Here is an 18,685-nt window from a genome sequence, read left to right as displayed (position 1 = left end):
TAGTAAGATACACAGTAGAATATACATCAATAAACACAAAATACTTAGGATTAAACAAAAGATATGCAATGCCTCTATCTTAAAAACTCCAGAGCACTACTGAGCGAAATCAAAGAAGACCTAAATAAATGGAGATGCATATTATCATTTTTGCACTGAAAGACACAGTATTGTTAAGATTCCAGTCCTCTGGAATCTGGGATCCCCCCCAATACCTCTGTAGGTTCAGTGCCACTCCTATCTAAATCCCAGAGCTGTACAACTTAATAGTAAAAAAGATAACTCAGTTTAAAAATGGGCAAAAGACAAACACTTAACCATGGAGTGTATACAAATGGCCAATTAACACATGAAAAAGTGCTCATCATCATCAGTCATCAGTAAAATTCACATTAAAACCATAAGGAAATACCTCTACACAATGACTAGAACGGATAAAACTAGGAATACTGCTAACATTACATATGAGTGAGGATGTGGAACAATTGGGACTCTCATACATTGCTAATGGGAATGTAAAAAGGCAATTTCTTATAAAGTTAAGTATACGCCAGTTATTTGAAAGAATCCTTTTCTATGTCTTTATCCAAAAGGAAAAAACCATTTGTCCACAAGAAGACTTGTATAGCCATGTTCATAGCAGCTTTATTTACAGTAGTAAAAAATGAAAACCTGGTGTTACATTCACACAATGGATTACTATTCAGCAATAATAATAAAAAAAAGAACACACTAACCAGAGAGGGAAAAACTAAGGTGAAAAAAATCACAGCAGTTATTATTTCTTATAGGCTAAGCATTGGCTGAGAAAGGATACAAGGGTATTTTCTGGGGCCTTGGAAATGTTCTATACCATAATATCCATTTGTCAAAAGTATACAGCTAGTGTCAGAGCCGCTGCCACCGAGTCCGGATTCAACCTCGTGCGCCACTGATGCCCGCCCGCCCAACGTGCACTCCTGATTCCTTTTGGTTCTAAGTCCAAAATGGCAACTCTCAAAGATCAGCTGATTCAGAATCTTCTTAAGGAAGAACATACCACCCAGAGTAAGATCACAGTTGTTGGGGTTGGTGCTGTTGGCATGGCTTGTGCCATCAGTATCTTAATGAAGGACTTAGCAGATGAACTTGCTCTTGTTGATGTCATGGAAGACAAACTGAAGGGAGAGATGATGGATCTCCAGCACAGAAGCCTTTTCCTTAGAACACCAAAAATTGTCTCTGGCAAAGATTATAATGTGACTGCAAACTCCAAGCTGGTTATTATCACAGCTGGGGCACGTCAGCAAGAGGGAGAAAGCCGTCTTAATTTGGTCCAGCGTAACGTGAACATCTTTAAGTTCATCATTCCTAATATCATAAAATATAGCCCAAACTGCAAGTTGCTTGTCGTTTCCAATCCAGTGGATATCTTGATCTATGTGGCTTGGAAGATAAGTGGCTTTCCCAAAAACCATGTTATTGGAAGTGGTTGCAATCTGGATTCAGCCTGGTTCCGTTACCTAATGGGGGAAAGACTGGGAGTTCACCCATTAAGCGGTCACGGGTGGGTCCTTGGGGAGCATGGAGACTCCAGTGTGCCTGTATGGAGTGGAGTGAACGTTGCTGGTGTCTCTCTGAAGAGTCTGCACCCTGACTTAGGCACTGATGCAGATAAGGAACAGTGGAAAGAGGTTCACAAACAGGTGGTTGACAGTGCCTATGAGGTGATCAAACTGAAAGGCTACACCTCCCGGGCCATTGGACTGTCTGTGGCAGATCTGGCCGAAAGTATAATGAAGAATCTTAGGCGGGTGCATCCAATTTCCACCATGATTAAGGGTCTCTATGGAATTAAAGATGATGTCTTCCTTAGTGTCCCTTGCATCTTGGGACAGAATGGAATTTCAGATGTTGTGAAGGTGACTCTGACTTCTGAGGAGGAGGCCTGTTTGAAGAAGAGTGCAGATACACTTTGGGGGATACAAAAGGAGCTGCAGTTTTAAAGTTTTCTAATGTACCACTTCACTGTCTAGACTATAGCAGGATTTTAGTTGGAGGTTGTGTATATTGTCCTTATTATCTGATCTGTTACTCAAGTAATATTAAAATGGCCTAAGAAAAAACATCAGTTTCCTAAAGTTCCAAATAGGAATGGTTCACCAAACCCTGCAGCTGTATCCTGGTACTGGATGATACCTGTCTTTGTAGCCCTAAATTGGTTAATGTAAGTTAGCACCACCGTCTCAGAGGCTCCACTGCCAGAGCTGCGGTTGCTCTGCACACCAGATGTGTGTTTACTGTGTGTTCTGTCATTTTGGGTTCCTTCCCCCAACACCCGACATGCCTAGTCCATCTTTTCCAGTCAGTCACGTTCTGGGATCCATTGTATAAATTCAGTATTGCGTGTATTGTGCATAACTGTCCTAAAGGATCTTTGTGTACCATGTATGTCAGAATATAGTGTACATGGCCATATAACGTAAAAAGACAAGGCAGCCAACTAAGTGTCATACCAACTAAAATACCAAATAAATTTTGAACGGTGACTCTTTTTTGAAAAAAAAAGTATACAGCTAAAAATTGTACACTTCACTGTATGTAAATATTACCAAAAAGAACCATGTATTGATGATGATGATAGAATGAGGTGGTAGGGAGTAGGTGAAAGTATAAATGATATAAAAATGGCAGAATATTGGGATACCTGGGTGGTGCAGTCGGTTAAGTGTCTGACTCTTGGTTTCAGCTCAGGTCATGATCTTGGGGTCCTGGGATCGAGACACCCCCATCATGCGTTCAGCGTGGGGTCTGCTTGGAATTCTCTCTTCCTCTCCCTCTGCCCCTTCCGCTCTTTTCCTCTAAGATGAATAAATCTTTAAAAAAAATTTTAAAATTTTAAAATGGCAGGATGTTGACAAATGAGCTCTTATTTTTGTCTGCATATGTTGAACTATAACTTTTAAAGAAATTTTTAAAAAAGATTATTTATTTTGCAGAGAGAGAGCACGAGGGGGTTGGGAAGGGCAGAGTGAGAAGCAGACTCCCTGTTGAGCAGGGAGCCTGAGGCAGGGCTCGATCCCAGGACTCTGAGATCATGACCTGAGCCGAAGGCAGCTGCTTAACCAACTGAGACACTCAGGCACCCAGACTTTTAAAGAAATTAAAGAAAAAAAACTCATATTTACCCAGAAATTTACCAATTCCAGTTATCTTCATTTTTTTTAAAAGAATTTATTCATTTATTTGACAGAGACACAGGGAGAGAAGGAACACAAGCGGGGCGGGGTGGGGGGGAGTGGTAGAGGGAGAAGCAGGCTTCCCGCTGAGCAGGGAGCCCGATGCGGGGCTCAATCCCAGAACCCTGGGATCATGACCTGAACCGAAGACAGATGCTTAACGACTGAGCCACCCAGGCGCCCCCAGTTATCTTCATTATTTCCTGTGGATCCAAATTACTGTTGTAATTTTCCTTCAGCCTGAAAAATTTGGTAGCATTTCTGTAAGTCCCCCAGCCATGAATTCTCTCAGTTCTTTCTCTTAAAATGTATTTTGCTTTCATTTTTAAAGAATAGTTTTGATAGATACAGATTATAGGTTGATAGTTTGTTTTCTTTCATTCAATACTGTAAATATATTCCTCCGCTGTACTCTGGCTTTTGTTGTTTCCTTTGAAAAACTGCCTGTAATTTGTATTTTTGTTGCCCTGTATATAATATTGCCATTTTGCTCTGCTTTTAAGATAAATTTTCTCTTTATCTTTGGATTTAAGCAGTTTATTTATGATATGCCTATTTGTGGTTTTCCTTGTATTTATTGATCTATAAGTTAAAGTCATTTACAAAATCTGGGATGTTTTATTACTTTTTTTTTTTTTGCCCCATTCTCCATTCTATCTCTCCCCTCCTTCTTGGTCTTTTTTTTCTCTCTCTCTCTTTTTTAGATTATGTAATTTTTGATTCATCTTCAGCTTCACTTATCTTCCATCTTTGGTTTGTTCTTAAGTCTATCCAATTAGTTTTTAACTGTAGTTATTGAACTTTGCAACTAGAGATTCTGACTTTATTTATTGTGCACATATCCTACTTTTAGTCTTTGTACATATTTATAATAGCTGCTTTAAAGTACTTGTGTGATTACTGTAATATCCAGGAAATCTTTGGAATTTGTTTTTATTGACTGCTTTTTTTTCCCTTCAGAATGGGTCACATTTTGTAGTTCTTTTCATGTCTAGTGGCTTTTGATTGGTTACTTGGCATTTTAAATGATGAGTTTTAGAGACTCTGGATTCTGTTTTGCTTTTCTGAAGAATAATTTTTATTCTAGAAGGCAGTTGACTTGGCTGAACTTAAACTCCAGACTCTGTCTCCTCTGTAGTGATAGCAGCTTGAATCTTTACTAGTTACTTCAGTTACTTCAGTTTCCAGGTGCTTATTTTCTGCCAGCACCCTTGGGGTCCCTTCCCTCACTTCATGGTTAGTTTAGTGATTAGCACAGGTCTTGGGAGGACTTTGTATACAGACTTTGGAGATCATCTCTTTGGCTCCCTCTCTTCTAGAATATCCTTCCTAAATTTCTGTAGTTCATCAGCCTCGAACTTGATATCTCAAGCCAATAAAATTTTGCTTTCTATTCAACCTACCTCCAGTGGCAATCAGATTCAGCAGTACCCTTGTCAAAAAAAAAAAAAAAAAACCCACAAATTGCAAATCTCATCTTTTGCAGGTTTACCCCCTAGCCACTATCCTCCCCTTGCCAGGAAATATGTGTTCTCTGCAGGCAGGATAGCTTCCAGAGAGAAAAGGGAGGGCTGAGTTTATTTCTCTTAAGTCTGGTCCGGTAAGTTATGTTTTCTCCTCCACCAAGGAGTTAGTGAGGGAGTGGAGAGAGGCAAGGAATATACTATTTGAGCTCTGTCAGCATTGAAGTCAAGGCAGAGAAAAGATGTTCTCTTCTGAGACTCCCTGGAATTTTGTTCTCTTAACTGATTGGGCCTAAGCTTGCAGTCAGCTTAGTAGAAGAAATCAGCTGTTCGTCATACAATTGGGCTGACCCTCATGCTAATAACAGTCTGGGGGGAAAACTAATTGGAAGCAGTCAAGAGCAACCAAAAGCAGACAGAAATTGAATGGGAAAGATGAACTACAAGTTTTCCCTCAAGACTCTTTATGTGTTGGAACAGTATAATGATTATATCAAATCCAATTTGACTCTGTAACAAGATTAAATTCTTTCTATTTTCTGTCTCAATTTATATCCAGCCACGTTATCCAGCATCATATATGAGAGGTTCTGCAGTTAATTGGTAACTAATCTAAACTGCTAGGAATCCAGGAGAATATCCAAAGCAGAATATTCAGGGAATGTCTAGAAAGTGGCCATCTGGGGATTTTACATTTTATCTTTGTTTTATTTAATACATTTTATTTAAACCTACTTGGTCTGATATTAATATGGCTATTCCTGCTTTAATTTTGTTTGTGTATACTTTCTATGTCATTTTGTTTGAGGTAGACCCCAAATAGTATGTAGTTGGATATAGTTTTTTGTTTTTTATGGTTTGAAATTGTTTATATCTGAGAGGGAGTTTGCCTTTATCATACTAAATAGTGTAATTGTTCTTAATCTTGTTTTTCCTACCCTGCTTTTGCTGTTTTTTTGCTTTTTTGTTTTGCACCTATTAATTTAGAAAGTAGACATTCTATTTTTATTTAATTTGTAATTACTTCAAAAAAATAAAACTATTTCTTTTTTTTCATTTTTTTAAAGATTTTTATTTATTTATTTGACAGAGAGACAGCAAGAGAGGGAACACAAGCAGCGGGAGTGGGAGAGGAAGAAGCAGGCCTCCCGCTGAGCAGGGAGCCCCCTGTGGGACTCGATCTCAGGACCCTGGGATCACAACCTGAGCCGAAGGCAGACGCTTAACAACTGAGCCACCCAGGCGCCCCCGAAACTTTTTTCTTTACTAACAATAATACATTAATATCTGTTGATTCCACTGAAAATGATGAATGAATCACATACTTTAGTACCTCCCTGTGGTCCTGCCTCCCACCGGTTATTGGAATAATTTAGGCTTTTAAAACTATTATTATTTCCTTTTTTACATTTCCTTAAGGAATACTTTTTACATTTGCATTTCCTTATATAGCCATGTTAACCATATTAAGAACTACTTAGATATTAATTTTCAAATTGACAGGTTACAATTTCCATCTTTTTTTTTTCTATAATTTTTTAAACCCCACATGGGGCTCAAACTCATGACCCCAGGATCAAGAGTCACATGTTCTTCTGAGCCAGCCAGGCACCCCCCCATCTTTATTGCTAACATATCTCCCCTTTACTTAAGATCTTTATTTTTGTTTTTTTTTCAGATACCAAAGTATTTCTTTGAGTTTTAAAGAAGAGTATGTATCTGAATCTTTGCATATCTAAGAATATTTATTAAATGTGTGTTCTAACACAGCAGTTATAACTACAGCAAGGTTTTTTAAGGAAATGATAGTAGTATGCAAAGATGTGTGTATAAGTTTCATTTGCAGTATTATTACAAAGCAAAAATTAGAAACTAATAGATGTAAGTAGATTGGTTAAATAAAATAAAATTATTTCCAATCATTATTGCAATATTATAATAGTTTTATCATCTTTGTCTCCTAACTGAAATATCATTAATCTTTCTGCCTGTTACTTGTGCAAGTTGTAGCATAAGTTTAGACCATACAGAGCAAATATTAGTATGTATAGCTATTAACATTAATATTCCACTTAGTATCTTTTCCACTTTTTCAATTGGATTAAATACTCGCTGACTAGATACATATTATTGGAAAAATTTAAGAAATTTTAATCTGTTCCTTGTAGTCACTCCATGGATTCCTTTGGGCAACCCAGACCAGAAGATAATCAGTCAGTAGTTAGCAGAATGCAAAAGAAATACTGGAAAACTAAACAGGTCTTTATCAAAGCAACGGGAAAAAAGGAGGATGAGCACGTGGTGGCCTCTGATGCTGAACTGGATGCTAAACTTGAGGTAAATTTGAGGATTCTTTATATTGCATATAAGTGGTTATTCTTTGGGACTATGACTGAAGAACTTGCAGATTTGATAATAGAATGTTTAATTGTATTCATGTGTCAATCAGATCTCCTGGGTAGGAAGAGTCTTGAAGGAAAACTTGTAGTTCATCTTTCCCATTCAATTTCTGTCTGCTTTTGGTTGCTCTTGACTGCTTCCAATTAGTTTTCCCCCCAGACTGTTATTAGCATGAGGGTCAGCCCAATTGTATGACGAACAGCTGATTTCTTCTACTAAGCTGACTGCAAGCTTAGGCCCAATCAGTTAAGAGAACAAAATTCCAGGGAGTCTCAGAAGAGAACATCTTTTCTCTGCCTTGACTTCAATGCTGACAGAGCTCAAATAGTATATTCCTTGCCTCTCTCCACTCCCTCACTAACTCCTTGGTGGAGGAGAAAACATAACTTACCGGACCAGACTTAAGAGAAATAAACTCAGCCCTCCCTTTTCTCTCTGGAAGCTATCCTGCCTGCAGAGAACACATATTTCCTGGCAAGGGGAGGATAGTGGCTAGGGGGTAAACCTGCAAAAGATGAGATTTGCAATTTGTGGGTTTTTTTTTTTTTTTTTTGACAAGGGTACTGCTGAATCTGATTGCCACTGGAGGTAGGTTGAATAGAAAGCAAAATTTTATTGGCTTGAGATATCAAGTTCGAGGCTGATGAACTACAGAAATTTAGGAAGGATATTCTAGAAGAGAGGGAGCCAAAGAGATGATCTCCAAAGTCTGTATACAAAGTCCTCCCAAGACCTGTGCTAATCACTAAACTAACCATGAAGTGAGGGAAGGGACCCCAAGGGTGCTGGCAGAAAATAAGCACCTGGAAACTGAAGTAACTGAAGTAACTAGTAAAGATTCAAGCTGCTATCACTACAGAGGAGACAGAGTCTGGAGTTTAAGTTCAGCCAAGTCAACTGCCTTCTAGAATAAAAATTATTCTTCAGAAAAGCAAAACAGAATCCAGAGTCTCTAAAACTCATCATTTAAAATGCCAAGTAACCAATCAAAAGCCACTAGACATGAAAAGAACTACAAAATGTGACCCATTCTGAAGGGGAAAAAAAGCAGTCAATAAAAACAAATTCCAAAGATTTCCTGGATATTACAGTAATCACACAAGTACTTTAAAGCAGCTATTATAAATATGTACAAAGACTAAAAGTAGGATATGTGCACAATAAATAAAGTCAGAATCTCTACTTGCAAAGTTCAATAACTACAGTTAAAAACTAATTGGATAGACTTAAGAACAAACCAAAGATGGAAGATAAGTGAAGCTGAAGATGAATCAAAAATTACATAATCTAAAAAAGAGAGAGAGAGAAAAAAAGACCAAGAAGGAGGGGAGAGATAGAATGGAGAATGGGGCAAAAAAAAAAAAAAAAAGTAATAAAACATCCCAGATTTTGTAAATGACTTTAACTTATAAATTTTTAGATATGTGTGAAGAGTTACCTTATGTGTACAATATGTCCAAATCTCAAATTTTCATGTGCTTACTTTGAAATGGGTGTCTACTGGATGTTTTATTTTTCTGTTAGCTATTAGCAACAGTAGTAATGAAGGGAAAATTCCAAACAAAAACAATCCAAAAGTAATTTATTTTTGATGTTGTAATACATTACTTAATTTTTTTGGTAATTCACTCACATGTTATGCTTAAAATAATACTGTAGAAAAGCCAGATTGAGAGTTAACATTTTCTAAAGTTATCTATACTCTTTTCATCTGTAATTGGCAATATTTGATACAGTTTATATTGGATTTACATTTTTGCTATTTAGATAGTTTGGAGCTGAGGGGAGGACAAACTCCACAGTTATAAATTTTTATTAGTCCTCATGTATTTATCACCATTTTTTCCAACCCTCATGGGGGGGATCTAAATGGGGGAATCTAAATTTTCTATATCAAAGATAAAACCAATACTGAAGTACATCTAAGTCAAGGAAAACAGACATAACACTTACAGGAAAATGTGCTTTTGAAGTGCTTATAACAGATATGTTATATTTGTTTGTGGTTCTTTAGATTGTCCTAATAAAATTTATATTTCAAAGGTTTTTCACTCCATTCAAGAGACATGCACTGAACTTCTGAAGATAATTGAGAAATATCAGCTAAGACTCAATGGTATGAAATCCTAGATATCTATCCAATAATTCTCATTTAAAATAAATAATTCACTGACTTTTTTGAGAACGAAATATTTAATGTAAAAACAATACTTTACTGAACTATTCTGTGAATGGTTCCTTATAAAAAAGAAGCGACAGTGAGGAGCAGTGGGAATGGGGAGCTAGCATGTGAGTGGGCTTGAGTTCTGCTGCTCCCTCAGGGGTCCTGAGGGACTTCCCTTTCAGTTTGTTTTGTGTTTGCTTGTGTTTTTAAGTAGGCTCTATGCCCAGCGTGGGGCTTGAACTCATGACCCCAAGATCAAGAGTCGCATACTCTACGGACTGAACCAGCCAGCACCCCTTTCCCTTTCAGTTTTTAACTTTAGCTTTTCCAACAGTAAACCAGGGTGAAATTAGGCATGACATTAGTCATTTGTCACTTTAAGCTTATAATTTGAACACTTTATGGGCTCCCCCCCTTATTAGTCTTATTCTGATTAGAGAGTCAGACTTCTAAAACTTTGTGGTCAAAGACCACCTTTGTTCCGTGTTTTACTTTCAATCTGTTGTAAACTGACACTTTTATAATAGACAATAAAAATTAATTTCTAGAAAAATGAAATTAAAGAAGACATGCAAAATATAAGCACACTTTTTTATTATTATTAGATTCAACAGATATAAAATACTCAGTCAAATTAGTAAGTTTCTAAACAGCTTCTTAGTTTTGGTACTTGTTACAGGCTGGTAACAAATGGTTCTGGGTTGGAACTGGTCAGTGGACCACAAGGAGTAGTAGTGTACTACATGACAACTTTTAGGGTTTCAGTAAAATTGTGGATGTCTGTGGGCCTGGAATATTGAGCCAGGGTGGGAGTCAAGATTAAGTTAAGTTTAAATAGGATACGAATACTTTGTAAGAGGCAATGATCCTAAAATGCATGTCTGCACAATTGCTAATGGATTATTTGTGGTTTTGTCATTTTGGAATCTTTTTTTTTTTCCACTAAAGATCAGACTTTCCCAAAAGCAAAGTCCATGAATTCACTACATCAAAACCATCTGGAGCACTTGTAGGTGGGAGGAAGCAGATCCTAAGACCGATATAATCAGAATCTCTGGAAGTGGAGCCCCAGGAATTTGCATTTAAATTTAAATTAAGCCTCTCCTTCCCCCAAGTAATTCTTAACATATAGAGAATTATTGCTGTGAGAAATTTAGTTGTGTGTTTTAAACAAATGATGAAATGAAACAATTAACTATACTGTAATTTTTTCCTAGTTATATCAGAGGAAGAAAATGAACTGGGGCTCTTTTTAAAGTTTCAAGCAGAACGGGATACAACACAAGCTGGTAAAATGATGGATGCTACTGGCAAGGCACTCTGTTCTTCAGCCAAGCAAAGGTTTACTATGTTTTACATCATCCTTAAATCTATAGTCAAAATGATAGTTTTGACCTATGTTTCTAAATTTGCATATCTGTAAAGATTACTGATCATTCCAGTATAGGGTTAAAAGAGAGATACATTACAGCATATAATTGTTTTGATGCCTAACTCTTATTTATTTTGTATGTAAAAGAATTACTTAAAAATGGACATTGTAGGTTGCTTAATTCCTAGAAATAGGCTTTAAGCCTATATTTAAATGTCTTATGTGGTCTAATATAACAGGTACATACATATAAAAATATGTATATTTTAATTATTTTCTTTCTTGTTTTGGATACTGTACTATCTAGGAGTACATTAGAACTTTTCTTCTTTTTTTTTTTTTAAAGATTTTATTTATTTATTTGACAGAGAGAGACACAGCGAGAGAGGGAACACAAGCAGAGGGAGTGGGAGAGGGAGAAGCAGGTTTCCCACCGAGCAGGGAGCCCGATGCAGGGCTCGATCCCAGGACCCTAGGACCATGACCTGAGCCGAAGGCAGACACCTAATGACTGAGCCACCCAGGCACCCCTAGAACTTTTCTTCTTTTTAAGCAGAGAGCATTTTTTCTTAATTATTTGGCATTTATCATTTTTACAGATTTTTAAGATAAAGATACCTGTTGCAAAGAATCTCCTACATTTACTAAATACAGCCAAAATCTTTGCATTTTCAGAAGAAAAATAAAAACAGGTCTTATCAGACCTGTAATGACAACGTATAACTTAAGTGGCTTTATTCTGAAACACCACATCAGTGCAAAAGCCCATCATTAAGGAACACTCAGTACAAGGCCCTTCAGTGCCACTAAGTCAAAAATGCAGACTAGAGGAGCTGGGTTTGATTTGTTTCTTAAATTCTTGATTTTTTTGTCCTCATCCTCAGCTGCTGAGAACTCAACACATTAGTTCTTCTAGCATTTTATCTGCTTTTCTATGCTTAGGTTTTACCTCAATTTGTCACATGAAAGGCTTTCTATTTATGGGATTATGCTTTGTGAATACAGGATCTCTTTTACCCATGGAACTCTCTTCTAAATGGCAGATTTACTTGGCAGGTTATTTATACATGGATTAACATCCCAAATGTTGCAAAAATAATATATTTCTTAAAATAAGAAAAGGGAGACAGACACATCATTATTAGCAATTCAGAGTTGGCTATATGATCTTTATTTGCTTTCTAAATAAAGTTCCTTAGGCATCTTAATAATTTCCTATTTTATAGACTCATCTTTTTTTTTTAAGATTTTATTTATTTCACAGAGAGAGACACAGCGAGAGAGGGAACACAAGCAGGGGGAGTGGGAGAGGGAGAAACAGGCTCCCTATTGAGCAGAGAGCCTGATGCTTGATCCCAGGAGCCTGGGATCATGACCTGAGTCGAAGGCAGATGCTTAACGACCGAGCCACCCAGGCGCCCCTAGACTCATCTTGACAGCAGATATGCTCTTTGGTTTTAAACCTTTGTTTTTACTTTGTTTTGTTTATGGGATGTACATCCCTCTGGTTTTTACCTCTCTGCCATTAGATTGGCCCTGTTTACTCCTCTGTCTCGTCTTAAGCAAGAAGTAGAAACATTCAGTCAAAGGGCGGTATCTGATACCTTGATGACAATCAATCGTATGGAACAAGCGCGCACAGAATACAGAGGAGCCCTGCTGTGGATGAAGGATGTGTCCCAAGAACTGGACCCAGACACCCTAAAACAAATGGAAAAGTTCAGAAAAGTATGAAAATGCCTTCCCTTTCCTTTACTTGATAAACTTATTGAACTTACACAGAATAATTGAATCAAGATCATAAATTATCAGGCTATTTTTGAAACACATTATAAATTCTTGGTTGCTTGGAGATCTTTGAAGTACAAAAGGTTATTACACTTTTTTTTTTAATTCTTTGAGTGACATCCCCACCCATCAACCTTTTCTATTAATTTTTTTTTTAATCCCTCTCACAGTAGCTGTCACTACCCTTTAAATGTTGCTTCCCTGGACTTTGGGATTTGTTTGCAGGAGGGGGAAATAGTTTATTAATGAGGAAAAAATAATTTAAGTAAAAATTCAGGTAACTCGATTATTATAAGAAAAAGTGAAGATTATCAGATTCTTCTTCTGCTACAATACATACTTTGACCACAGACCTTTAAAGTATGTATGGACTTACGTTTTTGCTAAACAAACTACTTATGAATTGTATCCCCTAAATTTACCATATATGAATAATAAAATTCACTCCTTCACTTCATAAATATTTTAGAGTACATATAATACAAATCATATTTATTATTATTATTTTTTAAAGATTTTATTTATTTATCTGACAGCGAGAGAGGAACACAAGCAGGGGGAGTGAGAGAGGGAGAAGCAGGCTTCCCGCGGAGCAGGGAGCCCGATGCGGGGCTCGATCCCAGGACCCTGGGATCATGACCTGAGCCGAAGGCAGACGCTTAACGACTGAACCACTCAGGCATCCCTAAATCATATTATTGATGGAGCCTCTCTACCAGCCGTATAGGCCACAGAAACCTGTTATTCTTTCCCCTTTATAGTCCATGACAATTAGAATACAATCCAAGGGAGTTTTCAGACAACATTGTGAATACATTAACGTCACTGAATTTTATATTTTTTAAATGGTTAAGTTTATATTATCTGAATTTCACCTAAATTTTAATAAAAAAAAGAATGGATTCTAAACTTACCTGGACCCAGATAGCCCTGCACAGTCTGGTTCCTGGTCCCTGTGCAGCCACATCTTGCACTTCCTATACTCTAGCCCTTTCCGTGCCCCAGGAAGGAATATGTTCTAGCCTATTCCATATTGCTCTGCAAACATATTAAGCTCCTCACCCACCTACCACACCCAGGACTTTTGTCCTTGCTTTTCTCTGAGCCTGGAATGATCCTGGCATGGCTCGCTTATCATCTTTCTGTCCCAGTTCAAACATCTTGCATGAGCTTACCAAAGGCTTCCCTGATCATCTTACCAAAAGTAGTCATTTCTTTTCACTTACATGTTATCTTTGCAACTTGAGATTATCTTATGTATTTATTTACTACTGTTTTTTCCTGTGCCTCCCCACTCAGGGATGGTGAGAAAGAACATTGTTTTGTTCACCACAATATCCCGGTGCCTGGCACATAATAGATACCTTATAAATACTTGTTGAATGACTGAATAAGTATATTTAAAAGTTGAATATTCATGCCACTTGGTGACATATGACTTACCTTAAGTATAGGAAATATGATAGACCTATATTTAAATTTATTAATGTATCTCCATGATTCAGAATTATTATTACTGCTTCTCAACACTTTAATTATGTCCCCTTTCCATTCATTCTTCTATTAGCTAAGTATTATCCATCAATAGTTTTGGATATTTCTTTTTATTTGGAATCTGTGAGGTTTTTTCTTCTTAACTATATACTTTCCATTTATCACTGCATACTTTCTCAGCATAAAGATACCTGCTGGAAAGAATCTCCTACAATTACTAAAAATAGCCAAAATCTTTACCATTAATCATGAAATAATAATACAAGGAAAGAGAATTAGTCTTCTTTTTTTACAATTTCATTTGTCTGAAAGTATGTATCATGGGCCTGTATGGTAATGTCTGTATTATCAGTAATAATAATAAATATTATTGTGGTTGCAGGTACAGATCCAAGTGAGAAATAGCAAAGCTTCTTTTGACAAGTTAAAGATGGACGTTTGTCAGAAAGTGGATTTACTTGGAGCTAGTCGCTGCAATATGTTATCTCACTCCCTCACTACCTACCAGGTACCCACCTCCATGGTCAGCATGTCCTTGCAGTAAAGATGAGTGGTGAGATTCCTTTTTAAAAGCTGTCTAAAGGGTATAAAAAATTGCATGATTAATCAGATTCCTTTGACTTTGAAAATTGACTTACTGAGGTTATGACAGAGAATCATAGAATTCTAGACTGAAAAAGACCTTCGGGATTGCCAACTCCTGTATCTTCATGTTATTCCCCTTGGTGTCCTAGGAGAGGGAGACTTTGGGGCCATCTAGGTTTGAGTGGGGGGTGTTGAGGCAGAATTCACAGCTCATTAACCCTGGTTCACCCAGAACTACTCCACTTTGAACTTCTACACACAGTTTCATTTGAAGCAAAGATGCTGTGGCCCAATAGTTTAAAATGTTTCTGTCATTTTGTAGCTGAGGGAAATGAAACCTAGGAGAATTAAAGTAAATGACAATGTTGGGCTAAAAACCCAAGTTTTCTCATGCTGGGTCCCATGTTTTCATTCTGCCAAGTCACCGTCTCCCACCACTTTAACCTCAGCAGTCTCATCTGTGCTTCTACTACCCCAAGTCACACATAAACAGCATGCAGTGAGTAAAGCAGATGTTAATTAGTAGCAGTGACTAATCTTAACATGTGTTCATGAATGGCAAAATAGAATCAACTGTATTTACATAAGATAAGAATAATAAACTAAAGGGAATGGACATTCACTGGGCCTTGTAGGAAATCTACCTCTTTTGGTTCAGTACTGTGGAATTCAGGAGTCAAGAAAGGATGCACTTAAAAATAAAAGTATCTGCAAATCCATGCAGCATACACCTGAAACACAATAGCTATTAGTTCAGTTCTCCTTTATTCTCTCCACTCAGCCCACTTTGAATACGAACTTTGAAGCACCAAGGAAAGTGTTCAATTACTTGAGTTGGCTTGAGAACACATTTTTTTTTTTTTTGGTCTTTCTTGTGCCCTAAATGAAAGACTAAATTTAGTGGTACATACTATTTTTCCCAATTAATAAAGGTTTATACTTACCAACATAAAGATTTACACTATACCCCTAATACAAATATGGTATTTTTATGCTTTTAACATTTCTCTTTTGGACTCTTCAGAAGGTGTTCTAATCTACTAGCATTACTCTCTGGCTGACTCCAGTGTACATTCCAGTGCTGTATACAGATAGGCACATATATATGCTGAGAGATGCCAGTTCTTATGCAGAATTACTATTTACATTGCTTTCTGGTTCCTCAAACTTGGAAATTGATTTTACTTCCTAGTGCTTATTATTCAGCAACCATTCATCTACCTACACTAGTGAGGAAAAATAGCAGGGAAAAAAATCATAACTGTAGTGACAACCTTTCCTTTTCTGCAGAGGACACTGCTTGGATTCTGGGAGAAAACAGCCCGATTGATGTCCCAGATCCATGGGGCCTGTACTGGTTTCCATCCATATGATTTTGTAGCTCTCAAGGTACATTTCTTTCCATGCTCTTTTGTTAGATATATTATACTTCATTTGGATATTGAAACTATTTTGTGCTAAGCCTAACTTTGAATTTACAAAATATTGGGAAACATTTTTCTACACTCCTTCTACCAGTCATTTTTCTGTACTTCCCTGATTCCAAGTGCTACCAGCAACACTAAACAAATATGAGAATACTGCTGGTGGGCTCAAGATATTGGGTGGGGGTTGGCGGGGATTAAAAGAGCGAGCAAGAGAAAAGAAAATTAAAATGCAAACGAGATAAAAAGTTATGGAAAAGAAAAACTTCGGAGGAATAAGCAATGGAAAATGGTCATTGGTTTTCAAAAACAACCAGAGTACCTACCTGACAGTTTTAGAAGTTAAAGAAAAATTTCCTAGCTTTACTTTTATACTCCTGTTGTAGATGTGATTCATGGTGCAAAAATTATGGGTGATTCCAGCTTAAGAGACTACTGTATTATATTAGATCAGCTCTTTCTGTAATGCCTACATGTAAAAGGTACTCTCAGGTTTTTAACATTTGCATATCTTCCTGTCAATCTTCTTTGCATATGGCTTATCTAGCAGAGTCACACCATGGTAATCATTTCTTTAATTCAGGTAGGCTAGGTTTCAGTGCCTTTGAACTTACCATTCTGCCTTGTTTTAAATAGAGCTTGAAAATGTTATTGTTGAGATTACTCAAACTAGATGTGTTAATCTGTGATAGATTCATATCTTGCACCTGTGTATTCCTGGGGCTTGGTATTGATTTTTAGGTCATGTTCTGACATAGCATCTTCCAGTCTAATAGATACCCTTGTATTAGTCTTTATGTTTTTTGTTGTGTGTATGTTTTGGTTTTCTATTTTTTTCTATATCAGTGTTTTACTGGATAGCATACTGTGTTTTTAGGCAAATTTAATATCTAATTTCTGTTCAGATGAAGTTGAAAATCTTTAGCCATGTTTAGAGCATTGCAGTCAAAGCCAGAAACACAGTGTGTCTTCCTTGGCATATGACAGACTTATAAACCCTGTGGCTAGGCCATGTCACAGGCTGTATGGCTGCCATAGGCACCAGGATAAACAGGGACACAGGGCTTAGTTCAAATTACATTAGCATATATTTCCCATATCTCTCACTCTCTAGTCTCCTTCATAATTATCCCTATTTTGTTCTTTAAAATTTTTATTCTCTAAAATTTTTATTCTCATTTTGTTTGCACAAAGAGAGAAACAGATTCCATCTACTTAACATTGAATTTCTTGTCCTTAGCAACTACAAGACACTCCAAGCAAGCTTACTGAAGACCACAAAGAACAAATAGAAAACAATTCTCTCACTGAAAACCTCAATAAGTAAGCAGGCAGAAGTATGGTGTTATGGATAATGATACATGATATATGATATATTTGGAAACTGTGGATACTGATACAGAATATATTTGAAAAGAGTTGTTTCTTTTCTGACTTCCTGAATATTTATTTCTATGTCATTTTTCCAATTAGTATTTTTAAGGGTTTTTTTTTTTTTTAAGTGAGCTCTGTGCCCAACATGGGGCTTGAACTCACGAGATCAAGAATCAGGTGCTCTACCGACTGAGCCAGCCAGGTGCCCCATTTTTCCAGTTAATAGTAAACATTTGTTTTGAAGCCTTATTTTTCCCCCTATTTTAAACATAGCAGGCAAAGTTGATGATAAGCGTACAGAACAGATTGGAGTGATAACTCCAAATTCTATAGTTTGGGAGAGTGAGCTTTGTAGTAAGAGCCTCTACCTAGTGAATCCCAGAAGAGCCAGCTTGAAAGAGAAAGGGACAAGTGCCAGCAGCTATGAAACAGAAGCTATTGAAAATCTGTCTCTAGAGCAACACAAATGGGACTGGGGCTGGTTACATGAAAATGGGGGTTCTTGCTATGCACATCCTTTATGTTGCCTCTTTCCATTTTATTATATCGTACCTTTGTTTTCCTTTCAGAGCTGCCACTTCTCATTTTAACTAGATTGCACTGAGTGTAGTAACAAACCCAGAAATAAGACTTGAACTGTGACAAACCATATATTGCTGAGTGGAAGGTGATTCAGGATATAAGCATGTCCCTCTTTTCTCTCTGGGGAAATCCAAACAAATATTTTGGCTAATTTGAATATATAAACAATTTAGATGTAGATTAATCAAATGTGTAGTTATAAATGAAACTTATACATTGACATTTACAATCCTATGTTACATGAAATATATTCATTTAGTAAATATTTTCCATTATCACATTTCATGTAAGTTTTATTTAAAATCCTCTCATGCATCTTCAGCATTATGAGAACTACCTTTTGAGTTAACCAACAAGAGTCCAAAGCACTTTACTTTCTCCTCCATCTAAGTTGTTTAAAAAGCCATGTATATATGCTGTCATTGGAAATTTCATTCCAAGTTATTAGTATCTATTTGCTCTGTAGGTTTATTTTTGTGTTTTTTGCAAATAAATACTGTATAGGTTTCCCCTGCTATCTGAAAGTGAGGGGTCCCAATGAAATATTTCATAAGCCGGTACAGTATAAGGCAAAGAAGCAATTACCATTAATTTTTGTGAAAAATTTTTTGAGTATTCCTAGACCCAAAAAATGACCTCTGTTAGGTTTTCCTGACACCCTAGCACACATCTTGCTAACATATGCACAAAATAAATGGAGATAAAGCACAGATGTGCACAGACACAGTTCAGAGATGTAGTGGCTTAGCGCGGAGATGCCGAGTGTCGTTCCCAGGGAAGGAGCTTGGTGGTTCCGCTGTCACTGCTCAGTGTGCACACTG

General features: G+C 36.9%; 2 protein-coding genes across 5 annotated transcripts in view; both read left to right on the top strand.

The window, feature by feature from the left end:
• The window catches only part of ICA1L (islet cell autoantigen 1 like), a 79,182-nt gene that overhangs the window by 19,156 nt on the left and 41,341 nt on the right, over positions 1-18,685 (top strand). For 2 of the 3 annotated variants that reach the window (XM_027590693.2, XM_027590691.2), the window contains exons 2-8: positions 6,850-7,018; positions 9,125-9,197; positions 10,463-10,586; positions 12,147-12,345; positions 14,282-14,407; positions 15,775-15,873; positions 17,149-17,231. In XM_027590693.2, coding sequence (XP_027446494.1) covers positions 6,857-7,018; positions 9,125-9,197; positions 10,463-10,586; positions 12,147-12,345; positions 14,282-14,407; positions 15,775-15,873; positions 17,149-17,231 — 866 coding nt within the window. In that variant the 5' untranslated portion in view covers positions 6,850-6,856. Of the gene's footprint in view, positions 1-6,265; positions 6,393-6,849; positions 7,019-9,124; positions 9,198-10,462; positions 10,587-12,146; positions 12,346-14,281; positions 14,408-15,774; positions 15,874-17,148; positions 17,232-18,685 lie in introns of those variants that run through there. The other variant, XM_027590692.2, reaches the window with a different exon arrangement.
• On the top strand, positions 854-2,192 carry LOC113920457 (L-lactate dehydrogenase A chain-like). Of its 2 annotated transcripts, XM_027590695.2 has the most exons (2): positions 854-1,673; positions 1,943-2,192. In XM_027590695.2, the coding sequence occupies exons 1-2, from the start codon at positions 987-989 to the stop codon at positions 2,096-2,098; spliced, it is 843 nt and encodes a 280-aa protein (XP_027446496.1). In that variant the 5' UTR covers positions 854-986; the 3' UTR covers positions 2,099-2,192. The 2 variants fall into 2 exon arrangements, with proteins under 2 accessions (XP_027446496.1, XP_027446495.1); XM_027590694.1 differs by having other exon boundaries at positions 948-2,108.

This window comes from Zalophus californianus, chromosome 3 (assembly GCF_009762305.2).
Source record: "Zalophus californianus isolate mZalCal1 chromosome 3, mZalCal1.pri.v2, whole genome shotgun sequence".
Classification (NCBI taxonomy): Eukaryota; Metazoa; Chordata; class Mammalia; order Carnivora; family Otariidae; genus Zalophus; species Zalophus californianus.
This window is presented reverse-complemented; position numbering and strand designations above follow the sequence as displayed.